At 44.0% G+C, this 23,797-nt stretch overlaps 1 protein-coding gene across 5 annotated transcripts in view; it reads right to left on the bottom strand.

The window, feature by feature from the left end:
- rev3l (REV3 like, DNA directed polymerase zeta catalytic subunit) overlaps nucleotides 1-23,797 on the bottom strand; it is a 221,247-nt gene that overhangs the window by 101,639 nt on the left and 95,811 nt on the right. For all 5 annotated transcript variants that reach the window (XM_041187885.1, XM_041187886.1, XM_041187888.1 and 2 more), the window contains 5 exons: nucleotides 19,572-19,646; nucleotides 9,129-9,289; nucleotides 7,396-7,585; nucleotides 2,142-2,236; nucleotides 1,740-1,844 (listed from right to left, as the gene is read on the bottom strand). In XM_041187885.1, the coding sequence (XP_041043819.1) occupies nucleotides 1,740-1,844; nucleotides 2,142-2,236; nucleotides 7,396-7,585; nucleotides 9,129-9,289; nucleotides 19,572-19,646 (626 nt within the window). The remainder of the gene's footprint in view (nucleotides 1-1,739; nucleotides 1,845-2,141; nucleotides 2,237-7,395; nucleotides 7,586-9,128; nucleotides 9,290-19,571; nucleotides 19,647-23,797) is intronic.

The raw sequence follows: 23,797 nt of genomic DNA, 5'->3' as shown, positions 1-23,797 counted from the left end.
GGCATCACAGCCCTCGGAACTCTGTCTTTGCTGCAGAGAACAGTATCTATTCCCCTAGCTATGCTATTCCCTATTACTACTACATTTCTCTTTTCTCTCCCCACTTGAGTGGCGCTCTGTACCACGGTGCTGTGGTCAGTTCGCTCATCCTCCCTGCAGTCCGTGCCCTCATCCACACTGGAAGCAAGAACCTCGTACCTATTGGACAAGGGCACCAGCTGAGGTCTCTCCAAAGCTAAATTCTGGATCCCCATACCTGCCTTACTCGCAGTCACACCTTCCCATCCCTTACCATGGACCAAATTTGATGTAATTAATCTAAGGAGTGTGACTGTCTCCTGAAATAGTGTCCAGGTAACTCTCCCCCTCCCTGATGTGTCACAGTGTCTGCAGCTCGGACTCTAACTCATCAACTCTGAGCTGAATTTCGAGCAGCCAACGCTTGCTACGGATGTGGACATCGTGGATTGCACCAGCACCCACATACTACAGCTGCAACACCTCGCCTGCCTAGCCATCTCTATTTGATATAATTAATTAATTTGGATGTTAAATAATTAATTTGGATGTTAAATATTTTAAGTGAATTTCTTAACTGTGTAATGAAGGTTCACCAGACTGATTCCCGGGATAGCAGGATTTTCCTATAAAGAAGGATTGAGGAGGCTAGGCCTGTATTCTTTAGAGTTTAGGGGAATGAGAGGTGTTCTCATTGAAACATACAAAATTCTTACAGGACTCAAAGGGTGGATGCTGGAAGGATGTTTCCCCTGGCTGGGGAGTCCAGGGGCATGGTCTCAAAATAAAAGGCAGGCCATTTAGTACTATGTTGTGGAGGAATTTCTTCACTCAGACGGTGGTGAATCTTTGGAATTCTTTACCCCAGAGGGCTGTAGAGGCTCAGTTATTGAGTATGTTAAAGTCAGAGATCGATAGATTTCTATATATTAAAGGCATCAAAGGATATGGGGAAAATGTGGGAAAATTTCTCCATGGCCTTGCCCCATCTCTCTAACTTCCACAATCTCTATAAATCTCAGTGTCCCTCAAACTCTGGACTTGTGCACATCCGATTTTGAATGCTCCACCATTGGTTGTCATCCTTTCAGTTGCCTATCAGTTTTTACAATTCTCTCCCAAAGTCTCTCTGCCTCTCTTTGCTGCGTTAAGATGTCCCTAACTCTTTTGCCAAGCTTTTTGTCATCTGCACTGAAATCTCATGTGGCTCGGTGTCAAATTTTGTTTGATACTGCTCCTGTGAAATGCTTCAGGTGTTTTACTTTGTCCAAGGCGTAATATAAATACAAGCTGTTGTTGCTCATTATTGCACTTGTGAATTATTGTTTCATGATGTGAATCTTTAACAATCTGGCTTGCAGTGAAATCCGTGATAGTGGAGTAGCTCAGCAGTCATCCAGATGCTCTCCTTAAGCCCCCAGAGCCATGATTCCTCACTGGGCAAAACATTCAAACCCAATGACTAATGAGTTTTACAAATGGTCATTTAAGCTGACCTACACAACTCATCTTTCAACTGACAATCCAACTCCCTGTTATTTTTGCAGCAACACAGGTAGAACAATGCAGAGGGAGAAGCGACAGAATTGAATGTTCTGGCATACATTTATAATGTTTTTGGTCTTTGCTCTTGTTATTTATGGATTAATCATGGGATTTTCTTGTTCCTACACATCAAGTACAAGTTACAGAAAGCTGTGCCTTTAAGTCACTGTTGTTACCCTGTGAATCAGGCGACTCAATCTGCGAGGGCATATTGTTTTCACGACGACGCTGTTTTTCATCATCCCATATGGCCTGCAAGCCAGGGTTTCTGCCAATCTGAGCTAGAAAAGAAAACAAAAGAAAAATAGTCAACACCCCTGTCCCAAAGCCACCCACAGGGCCCCACCTCTAAATTAGAACTTACAATGTTTTAATTTGGACCAGTGTGTATGCACTCAACTTCTAAAAATTAAACACAGCACCTGAAATCCTTAAGATATTTGGACATATTGCTTAACCAGCCTCCTCCAATCAAATACGTTTAACATAAAATTACTGTTTCCACATAAAGCAAATGTTATAGAAAAAAGCTAGAAAATTTTATTCTATCAGCCACATGAAAATAATATTTATAATACCTTCAACCTCTGAACGATTTAATATATCGGCTGCAACAGCATCCACTTCAAGTTCACAGGTACTTTGTCGATCAACGTCCTCAAGCACTAAGGAACTGTAACGTAACCAAGAGTTAAATTAAAGCATTGCTCAAATGAGAATACATTCATTATTTATTTATTCAATAAAACTGCACATCATTCAAATACACTGGGATTAGTGCAAACTGATCAAAGACAGTATTTTCAAACAGAAATAACTGCAAATCACAAGAGGCAGAAATTCAACATGAAGGAGCCACAGCATGAATGTAGCTAGCTTGGGACAGTTGTGTAAAAATACCAGTGGAAATAGATTTCTACTGGAAAAACTTGGAAAAAAGATACTAGGAATGTTGTAAGGAGGCCAAGACCAAAGGTGAGGCAAGATAAAAGCACTGGCCAGAATAGCGCTCTGTTGCTGTTCATAGAGTCATTTACGGCACAGGAGGCAGCCATTTGGCCCAACAAGCCAGCAACCCAGTCAATCCCACATCCCCACTCGATCCCATAGCCCTGCAAATGTATTTCCTTCAAGTGCCTATCCAATTTCATTTTGAAGTCATTCATTCTTTCAGCTTTCACCACCAATGTGGGCAGCGAGTTCATATTGAACACCCACATTTCCTTAGGTAAGGAAAAAGCATATTTGTTCCCCAAGCTTTTTCTTCAGCATTTCTTTTGGCTTTATTTTAAAATTTCACATCTACCGTGGATGTTTTTTTTTTACAGAAAGATTTCGCTCGTCATCAGTGCATGCATCTTCTACTTCAAATCTCTTATAGCCACCGTCAATATATAATCACCACTTCTGTTCAAGTTAGAGTAGGCAGATCTGAACTGAGGTGTGAACCTTAACCTTTCAAAACACAAAGCAGGTGGAGCATGGTGAAAACGGTAGTTGAAGAACAGTGCTCCCTCATTCCCCAGATTCCTTTAGGCACCCCAAACCATACATTCCCCAAAAACTGTAGGATACTCATCTTCCCATATGTCTCTTAATTCTTAAGCATTGAATAATTCATCAGATGCCAATAAAAAAGCTGGTGAGGAAGGAGTTTCGGCACAGTCAATATGTGGGGATAGGCAACAAATTAAGAAGAACCTCAAAGGTAATCATCTTTGCATTATTACCCGAGCCACGTGCAAATTGGAATAGGGCAAATAAGATTAGAGAGATAAATGCGTGGCTCAAAGACCAATATGGGAGAAGAGGGTTCCGGTTTGTAGGGCACTGGCACCAGCACTGGAGAAATTGGGGCTGTACCATTGGGACGATCTACACCTGAACCGTGCTAGGACTGAGGTCCTAGTGAGCCGCAGAGGGTAGACATAAATGGGTCTTTTTCTGGTTGGCTGAATGTAACAAGATGTGCCACTGGGCAAAATATTACACTCGGCGTGCGGGCACGTGCCTGACATGCCCGAGGGTAAAATGACACGCGATGATGTCAGGCAAGCATCCTGACATCACCACGCAGTCTCACGATATTTCATTTGGCGGGGGAGCGCTGCAGTCAGCTGCACACCCGTCGACAATTGCCCAGCCTATTGAGGCCATTAAGAAGCTAATTAAATTCAAATTTACGCTGCCAGGTGGTTGGCAGGGAGGCAAAAAGGACAAGCGGCCTTTACGTTTTTTAGGAAACCCCATCCACAGGTGGGATGAGGTTTCCTAAAGCAAACAAGCATCAAATAAAAATGTTATTTTTGAATTAAAAACATGTCCCAGCTCATGTGACAGTCACATGAGGAGACATGTTTTATGACAATTTTATTTCCTTTATTTTTTTTTTAAAACAGCACTTCATCTCCCTGAGGCAGCTCTGTGCCTCGGAGATTGAAGTGCTCTTTCGCACGCATGCGTGAAAATCGCGCTAGGCCCGCTCGCCCTCCTCCTCTAAATGGTGAGGGACCGCAGAGCTCCAAGATGCAGAGGGATCTGGGTGTCCTGGTGCATTAATCACAAAAGGCTAGTATGCAGGTACAGCAGATAATTAGGAGAGTTAATAGAACGTTATTATCTATTGTGAGGGGAATTGAATACAAAGGTAGGGAGGTTATGCTTCAGTTGTACATGGCCATTGGTGAGACCACATCTAGAGCACTGTGTACAGTATTGGTCTCTTTATTTAAGGAAGGATGTAAATATATTAGTTCAGGGAAGGTTTACTAGACTAATACCAGAAATGGGCAGGTTGTCTTATGAGGAAAGGTTGGACAGTTTAGGCTTGTATCCACTGGAATTTAGAAGAGTAAGAGCTGACTTGATCAAAGTCTTTAAGATAAGAGGGGTCTTAACAGGGTGGACCTGGGGAGGCACAGTTTAAAAATAAGGGGCCACTCATTTATGACAATGATAAGGAGAATTTTTTTCTGAGTGTTTGGAACTCTGCTTCCACTGCCTTTTGAGAAAAAGAGTGTCTTTGGATATTTTTAAAGGCAGAGCTGGATAGATTCTTGATTAACAAGGGGCTGAAAGGTTATCGGGGTTAGCCAGGAGGTTACAATCAGATCAGCCATGATCTTATTGTATGTTGGAATCAGCTTGAAGGGCTGAGTGGCCTACCCTTGCTCCTAGCTTATTTGTCCGTATGACCTTGTTTCTGCCTTAAACATCATTTAATTTCTATACTCTTGATGTTACAGCCAATTTGCGAACTTCCATGCAATCAAATGGTGCACAGTACCACCATGCGCCTGCCAATTATCAGTCCATTTTAATGAGGAAATCCTTGTTGTAGGTCATGACGATACAATAGAAGAGAATTAAATTGAATGTGAAAGTACTCCAAAACAGAAGAGCAAATATAAGGAAGGTTTCCACTTGGAAAGATGGAGGAGACAAGAGGTGTTGGTAGTCCCAAAGTTAGTTCTAGCAATGTAGTGGGGAAGTTTTGGTTTGAAGTGCTGATTCAGGCAAAAAACCCAAGAGAAAGAGGCCCAACACCATCTCTACTGGTCCACTCATTTCAGCAAGGAAACTGACAATAACTTTCCTGACTACGGTCTAAAACTGAAGGTTCTTGTATTAGCAAAATTCCTGACCAGGCTACTCATTGGGAGCTTTGTGAAGTTCTGCCACTGCTGGCTTGGTCCAGGCACCCAACTGAAAGTTTGGTACCCAGATTCTGAGCACAAGCTGGGAAAATAAAAAGCAAAAGCAGTGGATTATAGAAGGCATTTCCTCAACACAAAACAGAGCTAAGTTGTGACTAGTACTCTTCAAATGGACATAAAATGTCAAATGCCAAACAAGTCTTGGTTAACTTGCAATGAAATGCCTTTAGCACAGCGAAAGGTCCCTGGAATTATTTAAAAATGAGACAGCAGGAAAAGGGGGAATGAAATAAAAGCACCAAAGAGTTAGGAAAATGTGGATATGTGGCCAAAAGCATAGTTGAAACATACATTTGGAAGAGGGTTCTAAAGGTGGAGAGAAACTTAAAAGGAGAGAAGCAAGGGAAGAGAACTTTAAACTACAGGGCCATGAAAATAGCATTGCAAATGGTGCGAAGGGAGGAAAGTGGAGCCAGCGGCATTGTTAGAAGAATAGAAGAAGGTGAGAGCTTGGAGCCAAAGCAACAGTTATAGAACTGGCTAATGCTTTGGAGGGATTTGTAAAATGGATAAATTAAAAACAACCCAAGCACTGGAGGATGAGAAGCTAGTGGAAGCCAATGAAGATGGAAATAATTGAAGAGCTACCCAATTTGGACTGCTTAAATTCGAAAGCCGGACTGCTGGTGAATGGAAGTAGACTGAGCAAAGCCATCCTACCGTCAAGAAAAGTGCAACCAACTTAAACCAATGCTAAAGTGCCATCAGATGGAATCGACCAAATTCAGAACACAGTTAAAAAATAAACTTTTGAGAAAACAGCTAGCAGTTTCAAATACTTGGAAAAAAAGACTGAGAATAAAAGGTGGGGTTATGTACAGTGAAGGGTTGTCCAGAGTAGCTAACAAACTTCCACTCAAAAGCAAAGTACTGCAGATGCTGTAAATCTGAAATCAAACCAGAAAGTGTGGGAAACAGTAGGTCAGGCAGCATCTGTGGAGGAAGGGAGTTATCATTTCAGTTCAATGACTTGAAACAAAAAACTCTCAAAGGACAGAAATCCTCAATTGAATGGTAGATCTATTGCTGGAAATATATGGAAGGTAAACAAATATGGCTGAATAATAGACAGTTTTGTCCAATACATCAGAAATCCTTAATAAAACAACAGAAAGGATCGTAAGAATGAACTTGTATATCAAGATGCTATGTTTCCCCATTAGGGTATATTAAGGGGCGAGTAATCTAATCCTCAAGATCTGGCAACACTGTTCTTACTCCAAGCACTGCAAAAGTTGAGGAGGAGAAACCTGGGCAACTTTCTCTTTCAGGCTATCAGCAAGTTCCTGTCTTCTTCTCGGTTTAATTTCTCCACAGTAATACAGTATGTCGAGAATAAACTATTTGGATAAGTCAGAGGTGAAAACCTGAATCCATGGCACACCTCAGAATTCCAAAACCACAATCTTTTTATTTTAGGAAAATGGCTCTCAATTTAACCTAGGGCAATGTGGGCATCACTAGAAAAGCCAGCATTTTTGCCCAACCCTCACATCCTTTAAAAAGTACCTGGATATGCACTTGGCACATCATAACATTCAAGGCTATGGACCAAGTGCTGGTAAATGGGATTAGGTAGGCAGATCAAGTGTATCTCATGTACCGGTGCAGACTTGAAGGGCCGAAGGGCCTCTTCTGCACTGAGATTCTGTGAACCCTAACTGCCCTTAAGAAAGTGGTGTGCCACTTTCTCAAACACAACTGAGACTGGGTAGGCTATTTCAGAGGTCAGTTAAAGGTAAACTACATGGAAGTCACATGGTATGAATGACAGATGATCTTCCCTAAAGGACTTAGTAAACCAGATCTTTTCTTCAACAACTCAGCTTCATGGTCACCACTACTGATACTAGTTTTTTTTATTTAACTGAATTTAAATTTCCCAGCTGGCATGTTGGGATTTGATCTCATGTCTCTGGATCATTAGTCCAGGTTGCTGGATTACTAGACCAGTAACATAACCACAATGCTACTGTGCCCACTTCAAATAAGAAAATAATATTTTACCCATGTATGGGTCAACACTGGAATCAGAACTAAGAGAAATGTGAAGCTGAAAGTCAAGTTAGGGTTTTAAAAAAGGCATAAAGCAAAACATTCTTAGTTACTGGCTAACCTTGGTATGTCATCTTCTTCCCATCTTAAAAAGGAGCAAGTAAAGGACTTCTCTGTCAATGTTGGTGATCCGTTAGTCTTGGTAGAGATGGGGCTTTTCCATGACTTTTCTTTGCTACTTGTGTTGCTTAATTCTGAACCAGCTTTTTCAGAAGGGCATTTTTCAGGAGGGCATTTTCCATGTTGGTCACCTGTGGTTAGAAACCAAATCCCATTGAATTTGCCAGATCACCATAACCAAACACAAGTCATCAAACAAGGGAAAACAAGCTTGTCTCCTACTCCCTGGTAACACAGATCACTCTAAGCACACCACAGGTATCTTTTTAAAGATTGTAACATAGTAGCTTTTTCCTTCAGGGACTTGCCACTGAGGAAAACTACAGTGTAAACTGCTCGTTAATTATATATCAGTTGTATTTAATTATAAGCAGGTAGAGAGCATTAATTGGTGTTTCACTTGAATACATAAAAAGAGACACTGAAACTGTGGTATGATTGAGTTAGGAAGTTTCACTCTATAAACAAATGTTTGGCTGAATAAAAGATGGGTTGCAGTACCATCTTTCACCAACTGGCTTTCTGAAGAGTAACACTACTCCTGTAGTGTGGTCACAGGTCTTTGAGTAAAAAGTATAGGTGGGCTGACTGCATCTAATTTTTTGTGAAATGTCAAAGATTAAAAACTGATTGACAGGATGCATGGGTGTCTAGATGTGGTCTGACTGGGCACGCAGAAATGCATGCAAAATTGCCAATCTGCTCATTTGTCCCTCTATGGTTTTGTGTCTAATACCGCTGTTTGCACCCTCTCCACGGGACCAACATGAGGCCTGGAGTTTGTTACAAGGAATTGTAGATATGGTCTTGCACCATGCTGGTCTGTGCCATGTTGCAATAGGATTACTGTGTCTCATCACACCAGTTTTAAAATCACTTTCTGATGAACTTGAAATGAGGGAAAAAGAGGATTTAGTTGGAAGAGAACATGTCACATCAGGTGGTCAAGCTTTGTACTGTTACAGCTCAGCGTTGAAGCATGACATCAGACTAGAATGGAATTTTTCTATTCAGTGAAGATTTTTGAGTACGGATTGTCTGTACCTATGCATGAAAAGATTTACATTACAATTTCACTATTCCCTCTAACAGTTACGTAGTTATGGGACAATAAAGATGATGCAGAACAACCAAGTTGGATTTGAGCCAGTGTATTGGTTGGACACTGAAACAGGTTAGCCTACCTTGCTGCTTTTGATACTTAACTCTGCCAATGCCCATTGACATTATGTGAAAAGTTCAACAGGTTCTCCTACCACAGAAGCACAATTTGGTTGGCATTGTCTACACAACTGTGTTGTGTATATTTATCTAGAAAGGAATCCTCAGGAAATGCTTAACTGGATGAGTACTGAAACTACTCAGCAACATTCACAATGTACTTCCATATCAACTACACTTTGACTCGGATAACTTTGTCATTTTGTTAAGCTTCTGGGTACTCCCATTTCATACACCTGTACCCAGCCAAATGTACAGAAGCACTGTGCCCACAAGCTTTAGCCAATTCCACTCTATAAACAAAGACACCCAAGAAAATTCTTAACATCACAGAAACACCAAGAAGCACATTATTCAGAATCAACAAAACTCAGTGATGACTGTTCTTTATATTTTGCTATCTCCCACACTTATCCCAAGGCTCTTTTCTAAATGCCACTGTTGGTAACTTACCTTTTCTTCGGGTTTTTCTGAATTTTACTGCTGCAAGTTGAATAAGATTCATTCCATACAGATTATGATCAATAAAGAGTTGCAGGAGGTACGGTAGATGAGCTTCAAATGGCTGGTAGGATTTGTTCATAATAGCTCCTCCTTGTAACAATTCACAGACCCTAAGAAACAATACAAAACTTTTCATTACAGTCTATCCAAACTGATCAAAATGGACTTGGAATCTCAGTACTACATTATTTTCATACCATATTGCTATAGCATTTTATTTTTCCAAACATTGCGCCTTTTGTGAAAATATTAGGAAATGGAAAAGTTTCCCGGTGAACACCGTCATAGCTACAACACTTCCAACACCTCCCACTTCCTTCTAGCCTTCACAAACTTAACAACCAAAACAAGAACCTGCAGGTAAACACCCTAAATGCCCTCTGTATGCCAGTACGCTCATTTTCCACATTGTCTACCTGACTAGCTTCTCCAATTAGAATGGCTATAACCAAATTAACACAATAAAGAATGTGCGGTAGACTGAAGACTAGAGAAGTCTTCATTTCACAGAGGGTTCTCAAAAGAGAGATGAGGGATGTTCTTGGCATATGTCTGGGTTGGTTCCAAACACATGTCTCAAAGGCTCAATCCAGGCACCAACCCAATTGTTTAATTTTCATCATTAGGCAATGACACAATTCACCTTTGGCACTGTGTCAATTCTGAATAATTTAACAATTAACTAAAAGTTATATGCATAGCGTAACACTATTCAACTAATTCTTTTCTCAAAAATTAAAAATGAACACAATTAGAAAATCTCAAAGGTGGATTTGAATAAACGTCATGCATAACAAAGCAAAAAGCATTCTTTAAGTGCTATGATAAAGCAAAATCTTTTTATCTATTTGTTCATGGGTGGGCGGCGCCGGCAAGGCCAGCATTTATTGCCCGTCCCTAACTGCCCTCGAGAAGGTGGTGGTGAGCTGCCTTCTTGAACCGTTGCGGTCCCTGTGGTGTGGGTTAACACCCACAGTGCAGTTAGGGAGGGAGTTCCAGGATTTTGACCCAACAACAGTGAAGGTGATATATTTCGAAGTCAGGAGGGTGTGCGGCTTGGAGGGGAACATTTTTTTTAAACTCATTTATGGGATGCGGGCATCGCTGGCTAGGCCAGCATTAATTGCCCATACCTAATTGGCCTTTCAGGTGGTTGCATTCTCATGCATCTGCTGCCTTTGTCCTTCTAGAGGGTGGCGGTAGTGGGTTCGGAAGGAGTCTTGGTGAATTCCTACAGTGTATCTTGTTGATGGTACACACTGATGCCACTATGCATTGGTACTGGAGGTAGGAAATGTTTTTGGATGGGGTGCTGAGCAAGTGGGCTGCCTTGTCCTGGATGGTGTCAAGCTTCTTGAGTGTTGTGGAAGCTGCACTCATCCAGGCAAGTGGATAGTATCCCATCACACTCCTGACTTGGGCCTTGTAGATGGTGGACAGGCTTTGGGAAGTCAGGGGGTGAGTTGGTGAGTTACTCGCCACAGGATTCCTCGCCTTTGACCTGCTCTTGTAGCCACAGTATTAATATGGTTCATCCAATTCAGTTGCTGAACAATAGTAACCCTCAAGATGTTGATTTTGAGAGATTCAGCGATAGTAATGCCACTGAATGTCAAGGGGCATTGGTTAGATTCTTCCTTGTTGGAGATGGTCATTACCTGGCACTTGTGTGGCACAAATGTTACTTGCCACTTGTCAGCTCAAGCCTAGATGTTGCCCAGTTCTTGCTGCATTTGGACATGGACTGCTTCAGTATCTGAGGAGCCATGAATGGTGCGGAACATATGGCAAACATTAGTGAAGCAGCTGAGGATGGTTGGACCTAGGACACTACCCTGAACCAAGGCTGTAATCAGGTCAGGAGCTGAGTAACCCTGGCAGGACCTAAATTGAGCATTAGTGAGGTTATTGCTAAGCAAGTGCCGCTTGATAGCATTTCCATCACTTTACAGATGATCGAGAGTGGACTGATGGGGCGGTAATTAACTGGGTTGGATTTGTCTTGCTTTTGTGTACAGGACAGACCTGGGCAATTTTCCACATTGCGAGGTTGATGCCAGTACTGCAGCTGTACTGGAACAATTTGCCAAGGGGCACGGCAAATTCTGAAGCATAAGTCTTCAGTATTATTGCCGGAATACTGTTAGGGCCCAAAGCCTTTGCAGTATCCAGTGCCTTCAGCAGTTTCTTGATATCACTTGGGAGTGAATCGAATTGGCTGAAGACTGGCTCCCCAGCAGCGAGGATAGGGATATTTTGTGAAGCGAGGGGAGGGCCCTGGGACATGCAGTTAGCAGCACCTAGAGGATCTAGTCTATCTAGAGGATCTAGCATCTAGTCTATACTCAAGTAGGAGTAAGGGTAAAATAAAAGCAAGGGTTAAGATATGTCTGGGAAGCTCAGTCCCACGATTTGCACATCCTGCGCCATGTGGGAAATCCTAGAGGCTCCTGGTGGTCAGGACAGCCATGTGTGCAAGAGGTGCCTCTGAATGGAGCAACTCAAGCTCCAGGTTTTGGAGCTTGAGTGGTAGCTGGGGGCACTACGGTGCATTCATGAGGCTGAGAGGTTCACGGATAGCACGTTTCAGGATGTGGTCACCCAGCAGTTTAGGAAGCGTAAGCATAGAGGGAATGGGTGACCACCAGACAGAAGGGGACCAAGCAGGTAGTGAGGGAATCCCCCGAGTGCATTTCCCTTGCAAACCCTTTTTCAGCTTTGGAAAACAGCAAGAGTGACAGTTCCTCTATGGAGGTCAACCAGAGCCAAGGCCATGGAACTGTGGGTGATCCAGCTGCTCAGGGGGAGAGAGGAATAAGTGTGGAAGGGCAATAGTGGTAGGAGATTCATTAGTGAAGAGAATAGACAGGCGCTTCTGTGGCTGTAGACATGACTGCAGGATGGTATGTTGCCTCCCCAGTGCCAGGATCAAGGATGTCACAGAACGGCTGCAGGGCATTCTGAAGGGAGAGAGTGAGCAGCCAGAGGTTGTGGTCCACGTTGGGACTGATGACATAGGAAAAAAAAGAGAAATGAGGTCCTGCAAACAGACTTTAGGGAGTTAGGTAGGAAATTGAAAAGCAGGACTTCAAAAGGTAGTAATCTCTGGAGTAGTGAGTATTGGAACAGAAGGATAGAGCAGATGAATGCGTGCCTGGAAAGATGGTGCAGGAGGGAGGGCTTAGGATGCCTGGGGCATTGGGACAGTTTCTGGGGGAGGTGGGGCCTGTACAAGTTGAATGGCTTATATCTGAACAGGAATGAGACCCACATCCTCGCGTGGAGGTTTGCCAATACTGTTGGGACAGATTTAAACTAAATTGGTAGGGGGATGGTATCCTGAAAAGTAGTTCAGAGGGAATTAGAAGTTAAAACGCTAGAGGGAGAGTCTGGAGGGCGGAGGAAATATAGGCTAGATAGGAAAGAAATGAGTGTAGCAAGGCTAAATGGAATATATTTTAATGCAAGGAGCCTGAAGAATAAGGCAGACCAAGCTGTGGTCACAGATAGGCATGTGGGGTATGATATCATAGGTATGACCAAGACTTGGCTAAACGGGCAGGACTAGCAGCTCAACATTCCTGGTTATAGGGTATTCAGACGAGAGGGGAGGGAGCGAGGGGGAGGGAGGGAGCGAGGGGGAGGGAGGGAGCGAGGGGGAGGGAGGGAGCGAGGGGGAGGGAGGGAGCGAGGGGGAGGGAGGGAGCGAGGGGGAGGGAGGGAGCGAGGGGGAGGGAGGGAGCGAGGGGGAGGGAGGGAGCGAGGGGGAGGGAGGGAGCGAGGGGGAGGGAGGGAGCGAGGGGGAGGGAGGGAGCGAGGGGGAGGGAGGGAGCGAGGGGGAGGGAGGGAGCGAGGGGGAGGGAGGGAGTGAGGGGGAGGGGCATCATAATACTGATCAAGGAATCAATTATAGCAGTGAGGAGGGACGATATCTTGGAAGGATCATCAAATGAGGCCATATAGGTAGAAGTAAACAAACACAGAAGGGGCAAATATGCTGTTGGGTGTGTACTATAGGCTCCCAAACAGTCAGGGAGAGATAGAGGATCAAATACGTAATCAAATTTCAGGAGAAGAATGATAAGGTAGGGGATTTTAACAAGACCAAATATTAACCGGGTTAGTTTTAGCGTGCAAGATAAGGAGGAAGCAAAATTCTTAAGTTGCATCCAGGAGAACTTTTTTAGCCAGGACTTAGAAAGCCCAAGGGAGGGGGCAGTTCTGGACCTAATATTTGGAAATGAGCCTGGACAGGTGGAAGGCATATCAGCAGGGAGATAGTGACCATAACTTAGTTAGATTTAAAATAGTTATGGAAAAGGATAAGTTGGGCCAGTTCTAAACTGGGGAAAGGCTAATTTTACTAAGATGAGATACAATTGGCCCAAGTGGACTGGGAGCAGCTGCTTGCAGATAAAACAGTGTCAGAGCAGTGGGAGGCATTCATGGAGCAAATGGTGAGAGTAGAGGGCAAATATGTTCCCGTAAAGACGGGGGGGGGGGGGGGGGGGGGGGGGGCAATGTCTTGAGAACCTTGGATGTCAAGTGACATAAAGGTTAGGATTAAGGAAAAAAAAAAAGAGAAGCTTATGGCAGATACCGAGGGCTTAATATAGCAGAGTCCCTAGAGGAGCATAAAAAGAGTTGGGGTGGGGGGGAAACTTAAAAAGGAAATTAGGAAAGCTAAGAGATTGCATGAGAAAGCATTGGTGGGTAGAATGAAGGAAAACCCAAAGGAGTTTTTTAAATATATAAAGAGCAAGAGAATAACTAGGGAAAGAGTAGGGCCAATTAGAGAGCATAGAAGTAATGTGTGTGGGGACCCGGAAAACATGGGTACAGTCCTCAATGAATACTTTGCATTGGTCTTCACAACGGAAAAGGATGACACAGGTATAGACATCAGGGTGGAGGGCTGGGAAATATTAGAGGAAATTAACATAGAGAGAGAGGAGGTGCGAGTGGGTTTAGCAAGCCCAGAGGTGGTGTAGCCCAAGCTGTTGAGGAAGGCAAGGGAAGAGATATCAGGGGCCCTGGCAGTAATTTTCAAACCCCCTCTGGCCACAGGTGACGTGCCAGCGGACTATAGGACTGCTAATGTTGTCCCATTATTAAAAAAGGTAGGACGGGATAGACCAGGAAATAACAGGCCAGTCAGTCTAACCTTGGTGGTGGGGAAGTTACTAGAAAGAATTCTGAGGGACAGAATATATCTGCACTTGGAGAGACATAGATTAATTAAGGATAGTCAGCATATATTTAAGGGAAGGTCATGCTTGACAAATTTGATCGAATTCTTTGAGGAGGTAACCAGGAGCGTTGATGAGGGTAATGCATTTGATGTAATCTACATGGGCTTTAGCACGGTTTTTGGTAAGGTCCCTAATGGCAGACTAGTCAGGAATGTAAGAGCCCATGGGATCTAAGGCAAAGTGGCACGTTGGATCCAAAATTGGCTGAGAGGCAGGAAGCAGAGGGAAGTCTGTTTCCAGTGGGTTCTGCAGGGCTTGGTGCTGGGGCCCTTGCTGTTTGTGGTGTACATAAATGTTTTGGACTTAAATGTTAGGGCTATGACAAGAAGTTTGCGGATTACATGAAAATTGGTGGGGTGGTAAATAATGAGGAGGATAGCTGTAAACTGCAGGAGAATATCAATGGACTGGTCAGGTGGGCAGAACAGTGGAAAACGGAATTCAACCCAGAAAAGTGTGAGGTAATGCACTTGGAGAGGGCAACAAGGCAAGGGAATACACTATGAATGGTAGGACTCTGGAAAGTACTGAAGGTCAGAGAGAACTTGATGTGCATATCCACAGATCCCTGAAGGTAGCAGTGGGGGGTAGATAAGGTGGTTAAGAAGGCATATGGAATACTTGTATTCTATGCCACGGCTAATAAAGATGAGGAGGGAGGTTACACTGGAACTGTATAAAATGCTGATTAGGCCACAGCTAGAGTATTGCGTGTTGTTCTGGAATCCGCATTATAGGAAGGATGTGACTGCACTGGAGGGGGTGCAGAGGAGATTTACCAGGATGCTGCCTGGGCTGGAGGGTCTGAGCTATGAGGAAAGATTGGATAGGCTGGGGTTGTTTTCCTTGGAGCAGCGAAGGTTGGTAGGGGACCTGACAGAGATGTATAAGATTAAGAGGGGCATAGATAGGGTGGATAGGAAGGCACTTTTTCCATTAGTAGAGGGGTCAATAACCAGGGGCATAGATTTAAGGTAAGAGGTAGAAGGATAAGAGGGGAGTTGAGGAGAAATTTTTTTCACCCAGAGGGTTGAGAGAGTCTGGAATGCACTGCCTGAAAGGGTTGTTGCGTCAGAAACTCTTATAACATTTTAATAGTATTTAGATATTCACTAGCATTGTCATAGCCTCCAGGGCTATGGGTCAAGCGCTGGAAAATGTGATTAGTGTAGTCAGATCTTTGTTGACCAGCACAGACACGATGGGCTGAATGGCCTCCTTCGTGCTGTAACCATCTGAGAGTCCACGAGTCTCCTCTTCCAGTGAGTTGCTTAATTGTCCACCACCGTTCACAGCTGGATGTGGCAGGTCTGCAGAACTTAGATTTGATCCATTGGTTGTGGGATTGAATAGCTGTCTATCGCACGCTGCCTACACCATTTGGCATGCAAGTAGAGCTGTGTTGTAGCTTCACCAGGTTGACCTCTCATTTTTAGGTATGCCTTCCTGCACTCTTCACTGAACCCCTGGCTTGCTGGTAATGGTAGAGTGGGGATATGCCAGGCCATGAGGTTATGATTGTGGCTGAGTGCAATTCTGCTGCTGCTGATGGCCCACAGTGCCTCATGGGTGCTCAGTCTCAGGTTGCGAGATCTGTTTGAAGTCTATCTCATTTGGCACAGTGGTAGTGCCACACAGCACGATGGAGGGTCTCCTCAATGTGAAGACGAGACTTTGTCTCCACAAGGACTGTGGTCACTCCTACTGATGCTATCACGGACTGATGCATCTGCAACGGGCAGGCTGGTGAGGATAAGGTCAAGTATGTCTATCCCTCTTGTTGGTTCCCTAACCACCTGTTGCAAACCCAGTCTAGCAGCTACAGAGCCACTCTTGATGAAGGACATTGTAGTCTCCCACCCAGAGTATGTTCTGCACCTTTGCCACTCTCATTGCTTCCTCCATGTGGTATTCAACATGGAGGAGCACTAATTCATCAGCTGAGGGAGAGGAGCTGTGCGTGGTAATCAGGTTTCCTTGCCCATGTTTGGCCTGATGCCATGAGACTTCATGGGGTCCAGAGTTGATGTTGAGGACTCCCAGGGCACCTTCCTCCTGACTCTATACCACTGTGCCGCCACCTCTGCTGGGTCTGTCCTGCCGGTGGGACAGGACATACCCAGGGATGGTGATGGTGGTGTCTGGGACATCATCTGTAAGGTATGATTTTGTGAGTATGACTGTGTCAGGCTGTTGCTTAACTACTCTGCGGGACAGCTCTCCCAACTTTGTTTTACGTTAGTAAGGAGGGCTTTGCAGGGTGGCCTTTGTTGTTTCTGGTGCCTAAGTCAATGCTGAGCGGTCCGCCCGGTTTCATTCCTTACAGACTTTTTAGCAGTTTCATACAACTTAAATGACTTGTTAGGCCATTTCAGAGGGCATTTAAGAGTCAGCCACATTGCTGGAGTCTCACATAGCCCAGACCAGGTAAGGACAGCAGAATTCCTTCCTATTAGTGAACCAGATGGGTTTTTACAACAGTCAATTATAGTTTCATGGTCACCATTAGACTTTTAATTCCAGATTTTTATTGAATTCAAATTCCACCATCTGCTGTGGTGGGATTCAAACCGGATCCCCAGAACATTACCCTGGATTGCTAGTCCGGCGCGAATACCATGGCATCACCACAATTATGAGAAGCTGGAGAATAATGGGTTTCTTTTATTGGAGAAGGTTAAAGGAGATCTGATCAAAGAGATACTAACCACCTAACTTTCCTTTGTGGCTCCCATGCTAGTTGATACTGTAAACATGCTGTCACCTCCCAAATCTATGACCACTGTTTCTGAAATTCCCCACTTTAACCACTCCCCTCACCCTGCAATTCTGCTCAGCTCCCCCATCTATCATGATTCCACCTGCCACAACACTGAAATGGCCCTGAGCAAAGTCACAATTTACATCCTCTATGAATATGGTGCACTACTTCTCTTCGCTCTTCCGTCTGTCTGCCTGCAGCCTTCAACAGGGCCAACTACACCATCCTCGCTCGTTGTCCAGCTGAGCAGGGCTCCCTCTCCTCTCATTTTACTCTTACCTATTCAGCTGTAGCCAGATAGCCTGTGCAAAGATTTCTCTTCCAAACCCTGCACCATTATCTCTGAAGTCCCTCAATGAAACTTTACTTTGGCAGTGCCTATTTCTCAGTTGCACACCACCTCTCAGAAACATCATGTATAGACATGACAGAGGTTATACATGTACACAGACAACATCCATCAGACCATCACCTTTCTTGTTCCTCCATTGCCTCTGTTGCATAAGATTTCTCTTCCAACATCCAGCACTGGGTGAGCCGCAATTTCCTCCAATTAAACATTGGGAAGACTGAAGACGTGGCCTTTGACACCTGCCACTGATTCCATCTCCCTCACTGGCCACCATCTCAGCTGAATCAGGCTGTCACTGGCAACTCTGACATCCTAATTAACGAAGTTGAGATTCCAATCTAATATCCACCTTAGCACACAAAGTCCAGTCACTTCCACCTAGGTAATTTTGTTTATCTCCATCCCTGCTGCTGAAACCCTTGCCCATTCTCTTGTTACCTCCAGACTAGACTGTTCTAATACTCCCCTAGACAATCACCCATCTTCTACCTTTCATAAACTTCACCTCATTTAAATCTCTGCTGGCCCTATCCTAATCACACCATCTTGATAACCCATTACTTGTGCTTGTGACCGACAGTGGATCCCGGTCAACCAATGCCACGGTTAAAAAATTGTCATTTTTTAAAATCCCTCTATGGACTCATCCCTTCCCATCTCTATAACCTACTCCAGTCCTACACCACGCTGAACTTTCCATTACTTCAACTCTACCCTCACGCATCTCTTACTATGCTCCATCACTGGTAGCCGTTCCCTCAGCTGTAAATATCCCAAGCTCTGAAATTGAATCCCTTATCCTCTGTCTATCCAAGACCCTCAAGGTGCTCTATAAAAGCCCTCTCTTTGACCACATTTTTGTCACCCACCCTGATATCGCCTGCTTTGGCTCAATGTTAATTTTTGTCTAATTATACTCTGGTGAACAGCCACAGAGCATTTTCTGTATTAAACGCACTATACAACTATTGAGACATTCAAAATTAACAGTTCTCAAAAAGTGTAATACTTCCACTGGTCAGTCATTAGCAGGAGGCATAAATAAAGAAACAAAGGGAGATATCAAGAGATTTAATTTTAAACAGAGGCTTATTAGAATACTAAGAAAGTGATAGTGGCTATGACTCTCAAAAGTGGATAAATAATTGAGAAAGAAAATCTAAAAGGATTTGGAAGAAAGCATTCATCTGGTAACTCCTTCAGAAAGTTGACAGCATACATAAACCTTTCACTAATATTCAGATTTCTCAACAGCAGTTAGCAGCAAAACAATGCAGAAATAGCCCTTTAATATCAGTGAAGATGATGCTTACTAATATTAACGCTTGCTGATCTATAAAGGATTCTCAGCAATCAGGAAGGTGTGAAACCAGAAACAAAACATTACCAATCAAGACTTTTAAACTTTACTCAAGATCACCTTTAAACAAAAATCCTACTAAAGCTGTAACAATTGTTGATGAATTAGAAGTGCACAAACTCACTAGGAGGCTAAATCTCCATCTCACAATGCAAATTAGGAACACGACTTGACTGCAGAATTTCTTTTAAATGGACAAAATTAAGTGTAATGAGTGTGTGTCACATCTATTGGGAACAACATCCTTCTTAAATTTGTTTCAATTTTGAAGTTATTCAAATTCAATTGCGTTCAATAATGAAAAGGTCTTTTTAAAAGTAAAATGCATAAGCAGGGAGGAATAGAATACCAGATTTTCTGCAGGAAAGTTGTGCAAGACAGCTCACTCTTTACATGGCAAGGAACAGCATGTAGACATGATGCTAATGGGTGGGACTACTTAAAAAAGACTTACTCCATTGTTTCACCCCTTAGTCAAAGTAAGTTATCACTGAGGACAGATATCAATAACAAGTACTTCTAACATCTCACAATTATGTCAATCTATCAGAGGGATTACTTAATAGACCAAATTCTGTGTTGATTGTGTAATGGACAATTAAGTTCAGAGTCTATAACAGTTGAAAAACAACAGGCATAATTATATACCTAGTTAACTTTACTGTACCTTTTAACCATCAGAGGATTGTACAGATAAATCTTCATGAATTGCTTTTCTTTCTCGTGAAAACCATAAAAAGGCCTGCAACACAACAGTAAAACTTTAACCATTTTATGCAAAGTAATGTGTAATGTTTGTTAGAAATTCTTGAGGGGCAGGGGAAATGTGGGGACAAGGAGGAGAAACTAGAGCAAAGGGGAAGGTGAGAAAAATAACCAGTTTTATCAGGAAGACACTTGAAATGTAATAAAATAAGAAATGGCCCTCTGAATCTGTATAGCCTTCGGCATAAAATAAACAGGTTACACTCCATTTCACTGCATAGATCTGTTCATCATGAATGGAACATTTTATGGTTTAGCACATCAAAAACCACAATACTAAGTGGAATTTCAGCCCAATGCAGAAGCTAACACCAGGTGTAAAGTTTCTTGCTTTATATAAGAATTAAGTTTCTGCCTTAAACCATCAACAGCTGAAAAGATTTTATCCAGTTTTTAAAAAAATTAGTTTCATTTTAAGAGTCACATTAATTGAACTGAGGTACAACACTGTCAAAGTAGTTATGTTAATCTGTATAACTACAAGCCTTTAAACATACATCAGCTTATCTTTCAATTCAGATGCTTTGCAGACATAAAACATGCATTCGAAAGCAAGTTTGCGTCTTTTAAGAATAACTTCACTTTCAATCACTTACAATCATACTTTTAAGCTGGCTCCAATGCTAGCTGACATTCTAAATGGTCCTCTTTCATCAGGTACTGCTTTCCTCCCTTTCAAAGCTGCCATCGCAACCCCCGTTTCACCCTCCCTTTCCTCGTCCTTGAAAGTGAAGTCACCTCTAAAGCTCATGCTCATTTTCCCCACAATTCCATGTTTAATTTCTTTCAATCAGGTATCTGCTACAGCACAAAAACAGCCCTAATTAAACATATCCTCTGTGACCACTCGAACCCTCCTCGTAACTCTCTGCAACCTTCAACAACCATACCACTCTCCTCTGATGCCACGTATATTGTTCTGCTCAGTAGGACTACCCTCATTTGGCTGCACTCTTGCCTATCCAGTCATGGTCAGGGCATCTTCAGCAATGGCTTCACTTCTCATTCCTGCACAGTTGTCTCTGCAGTCTCCCAAGGTGCTCTCCTCAGATCCCTCTTCTTCATTGACGTGCTACCCCTTGGCAACACGTGGAATCAGCTCTCACTTGTATGTTGACATCCAACTCTAGATTTTCACAAATGCTAAATATTGTGCATGCTCAAAATCTGAATGAAAATGCAGGAAATACTCAGGTCAGACAACAGCTGTGGAGAGATAAAGAGTGTTAAAATTTCAGGTCGATGACCTTTCATGAGAACTGGGTTCTGATGCCCTTCCACTGCCCTGTGCTGTCATTTTGCTTGTCTGACATTCAGTCCCAGATAAGCTGCAAAATTGGCCGGTTAAAAATTGGGAAAATTGAAGTCATTGGGCAGCATATTACAGGCGAGGGGGTTGCCACCACCCCTGAAGCAAAGTTGGCACAGAGCCAACTCACTGGATGCCAGCCCACCCCGCAGCCATAATGGTGTGTGGGTGGGCTAAATAGGCAGCCACCCCCTCACTGTACAGGAAGTCCTGCCCTCAGTACCAAGACTGCATTAGTGGGTGCTGCCAGGACTGCAAGTAGGCCCAAGGAAAAGGCCCAGAGACAAGTAAGTCCGGGGTCTTGTGCAGGGAGGGTTTAGGGAGGGGTGTGCTTTATATAGCAGGTGGGTAGGAAGAAGGTTTGCAGGGGCACTATCTTAAAGGGGCTGCTCCACGATACACAAAAGGTGCCCCTCCCCTTCCTTTTAGAAAGTTTTTTTTTAGAAAAAAGATGGCCTGTCCATTCCCACCCAACTGCCCACACCATTTTATGGCATGGGTAGCATATTATCAGGGTCAGCTGACTTGATAACAAGCTCAATTGATCCCTGATTATTTATTTAAATATGGCAGACAGGCTGCTGAATTTGGCACCTGTGCACCTCCCCATATTACGGGGTTGAGCAGTAAGCTAATGGGGTTGGCACCTGCCTTATTTTACCTGAACCCTGCCCCGGCCAAAAACACATCCAAAGGGAGGCAGGTAAAATCCAGCCAATTGTCTCTCTCAACCACCACCAACTCTAATCATACTACCAATTTCATTCCCTCCCTGACCATCACCTCATGCTGAGCGAAATAGTTTGCAACTTCAGCATCCTATTTGAACTGTTAAGAATCCCAACTTTTTAAAAATTCATTCATGGGACGTGGGTTTCCTGGCTGGGTCAGCATTAAATGCCCATACCTAGTTGCCCTCGAGAAGGTGGTGGTGAGCTGCCTTCTTGGATTGCTGCAGTCCATGTGGTGTAGGTACACCCACAGTGCTGTTAGGAAGGGAGTTCCAGGATTTTGACCCAGGGACAGAGGAGGGACAGCGATATATTTCCATGTCAGGATGGTGAGTGATTGGAGGGGAACTTCCCCATCTATCTGCTGCCCTTGTCCTTCTAGATGGCAGTGGTCGTGGGTTTGGAAGGTGCTGTCTAAGGAGCCTTGGTGAATTCCTGCAGTGCATCTTGTAGAAGGTACACACTGCTGACACTGTGCGTCAGTGGTGGAGGGAGTGAATGTTTGCGGATGGGGTGCCAATCAAGCAGGCTGCTGTGTCCTGGACGGTGTCAAGCTTCAAGTGTCGTGGGAGCTGCACTCATCCAGGCAACCGGGGAGTATTCCATCAAACTCCTGACTTGTGCCTTGTAGATGGTGGACAGGCTTTGGGGAGTCAGGTGGTGAGTTACATGTCACATGATTCCTAGCCTCTGGCCTGCTCTTGTAGCCACGGTATTTATACGGCTAGTCAGGTTCAGTTTCTGGTAACCTCCAGGACGTTGATAGTGGATGATTCAGTAATGGTAATGCCATTGAACATCAAGGGGAAATGGTTGGATTCTCCCTTGTTGTTGGTGGTCATTGCCCGACACTTGTGGCGAGAATGTTACTTACCACTTGTCAGCTAAAGCCTGGATATTGTGCAGGTCTTGCTGCATTTGGACATGGACTGCTTCAGTATCTGAGGAGTTGCCGATGGTGCTGAACATTGTGCAATCATCAATGAACATCCCCACTTCTGATCTTATGATGGGAGAAAGGTCATTGATGAAGCAGCTGAAGGTGGTAGGGCCGAAGACACTACCCTAAGGAACTCCTGCAGTGATGTCCTGGAGCTGAGGTGACTGACCTCCAACAACCACAAATGTCTTCCTTTGTGCTAGGTATGACACTAAACAGCAGCGAGTATTCCCCCTGATTCCCACTGACCCCAGTTTTGCTAGGGCTCCTTGATGCCACACTTGGTCAAATGCTGCCTTGATGTCAAGGGCAGTCACTCTCACCTCTGGAGTTCAGTTCTTTTGTCCATGTTTGAACCAAGACTGTAACGAGGTCAGGAGCGGAGTGGCCCTGGCGGAACCCAAACTGGACATCAGCGAGAAGATCATTGCTAAGCAAGTGCCGCTTAATAGCACGGTGATGGCCTCTTCCATTACTTTACTGATGATCAAGAGTAGACTGATGGGGCAGTCATTGGCCAGGTTGGATTTGTCCTATTTTGTGTGTACAGGACATACCCGGGCCATTTTCCACATAGCCGCATAGAAGGCAGTGTTGTAGCTGTACTGGAACGGCTTGTTCCAGTACAACTAGGGACACGGCAAGTTCTGGAGGACAAGTCTTCAGTACTATTGCCAGAATATTGTCAGGGTCCATAGCCTTTGCCGTATCCAGTGCCTTCAGCTGTTTCTTGATATCACATGGAGTGAATCAAATTGGTTGAAGCCTGGCATCTGTGATGCTGGGGACCTCCAGAGGAGGCTGAGATGGATCATCCACTCACACTTCTGGCTGAAGATTGCAGCAAACGTGTTAGCATTATCTTTTGCACTGATGTGCTGGGCTCCACCATCATTGAGGACGGAGGTATTTGTGGAGCCTCCTCCTCCAGTGAGTTGCTCAATTGTCCACCACCATTCACAACTGGATGTGGCAGGACTGCAGAGTTTAGATCTGTTCGGTTGGTTGTGGGGTCACTTAGCCCTGTCTATCACTTGCTGCTTATGTTGTTTGGCACACTAGTCCTGTGTTATAGCTTCACCAGGTTGACACCTCATTTTTAAGGATGCCTGGTGCTGCTCCTGGCATGCCCTCCTGCACTCTTCATT

This window comes from Carcharodon carcharias, chromosome 5 (genome assembly GCF_017639515.1).
Source record: "Carcharodon carcharias isolate sCarCar2 chromosome 5, sCarCar2.pri, whole genome shotgun sequence".
NCBI classification, from domain to species: Eukaryota; Metazoa; Chordata; class Chondrichthyes; order Lamniformes; family Lamnidae; genus Carcharodon; species Carcharodon carcharias.
Note: the sequence above shows the minus strand (reverse complement) of the source record. Positions and strands in the feature narration are given on the sequence as shown.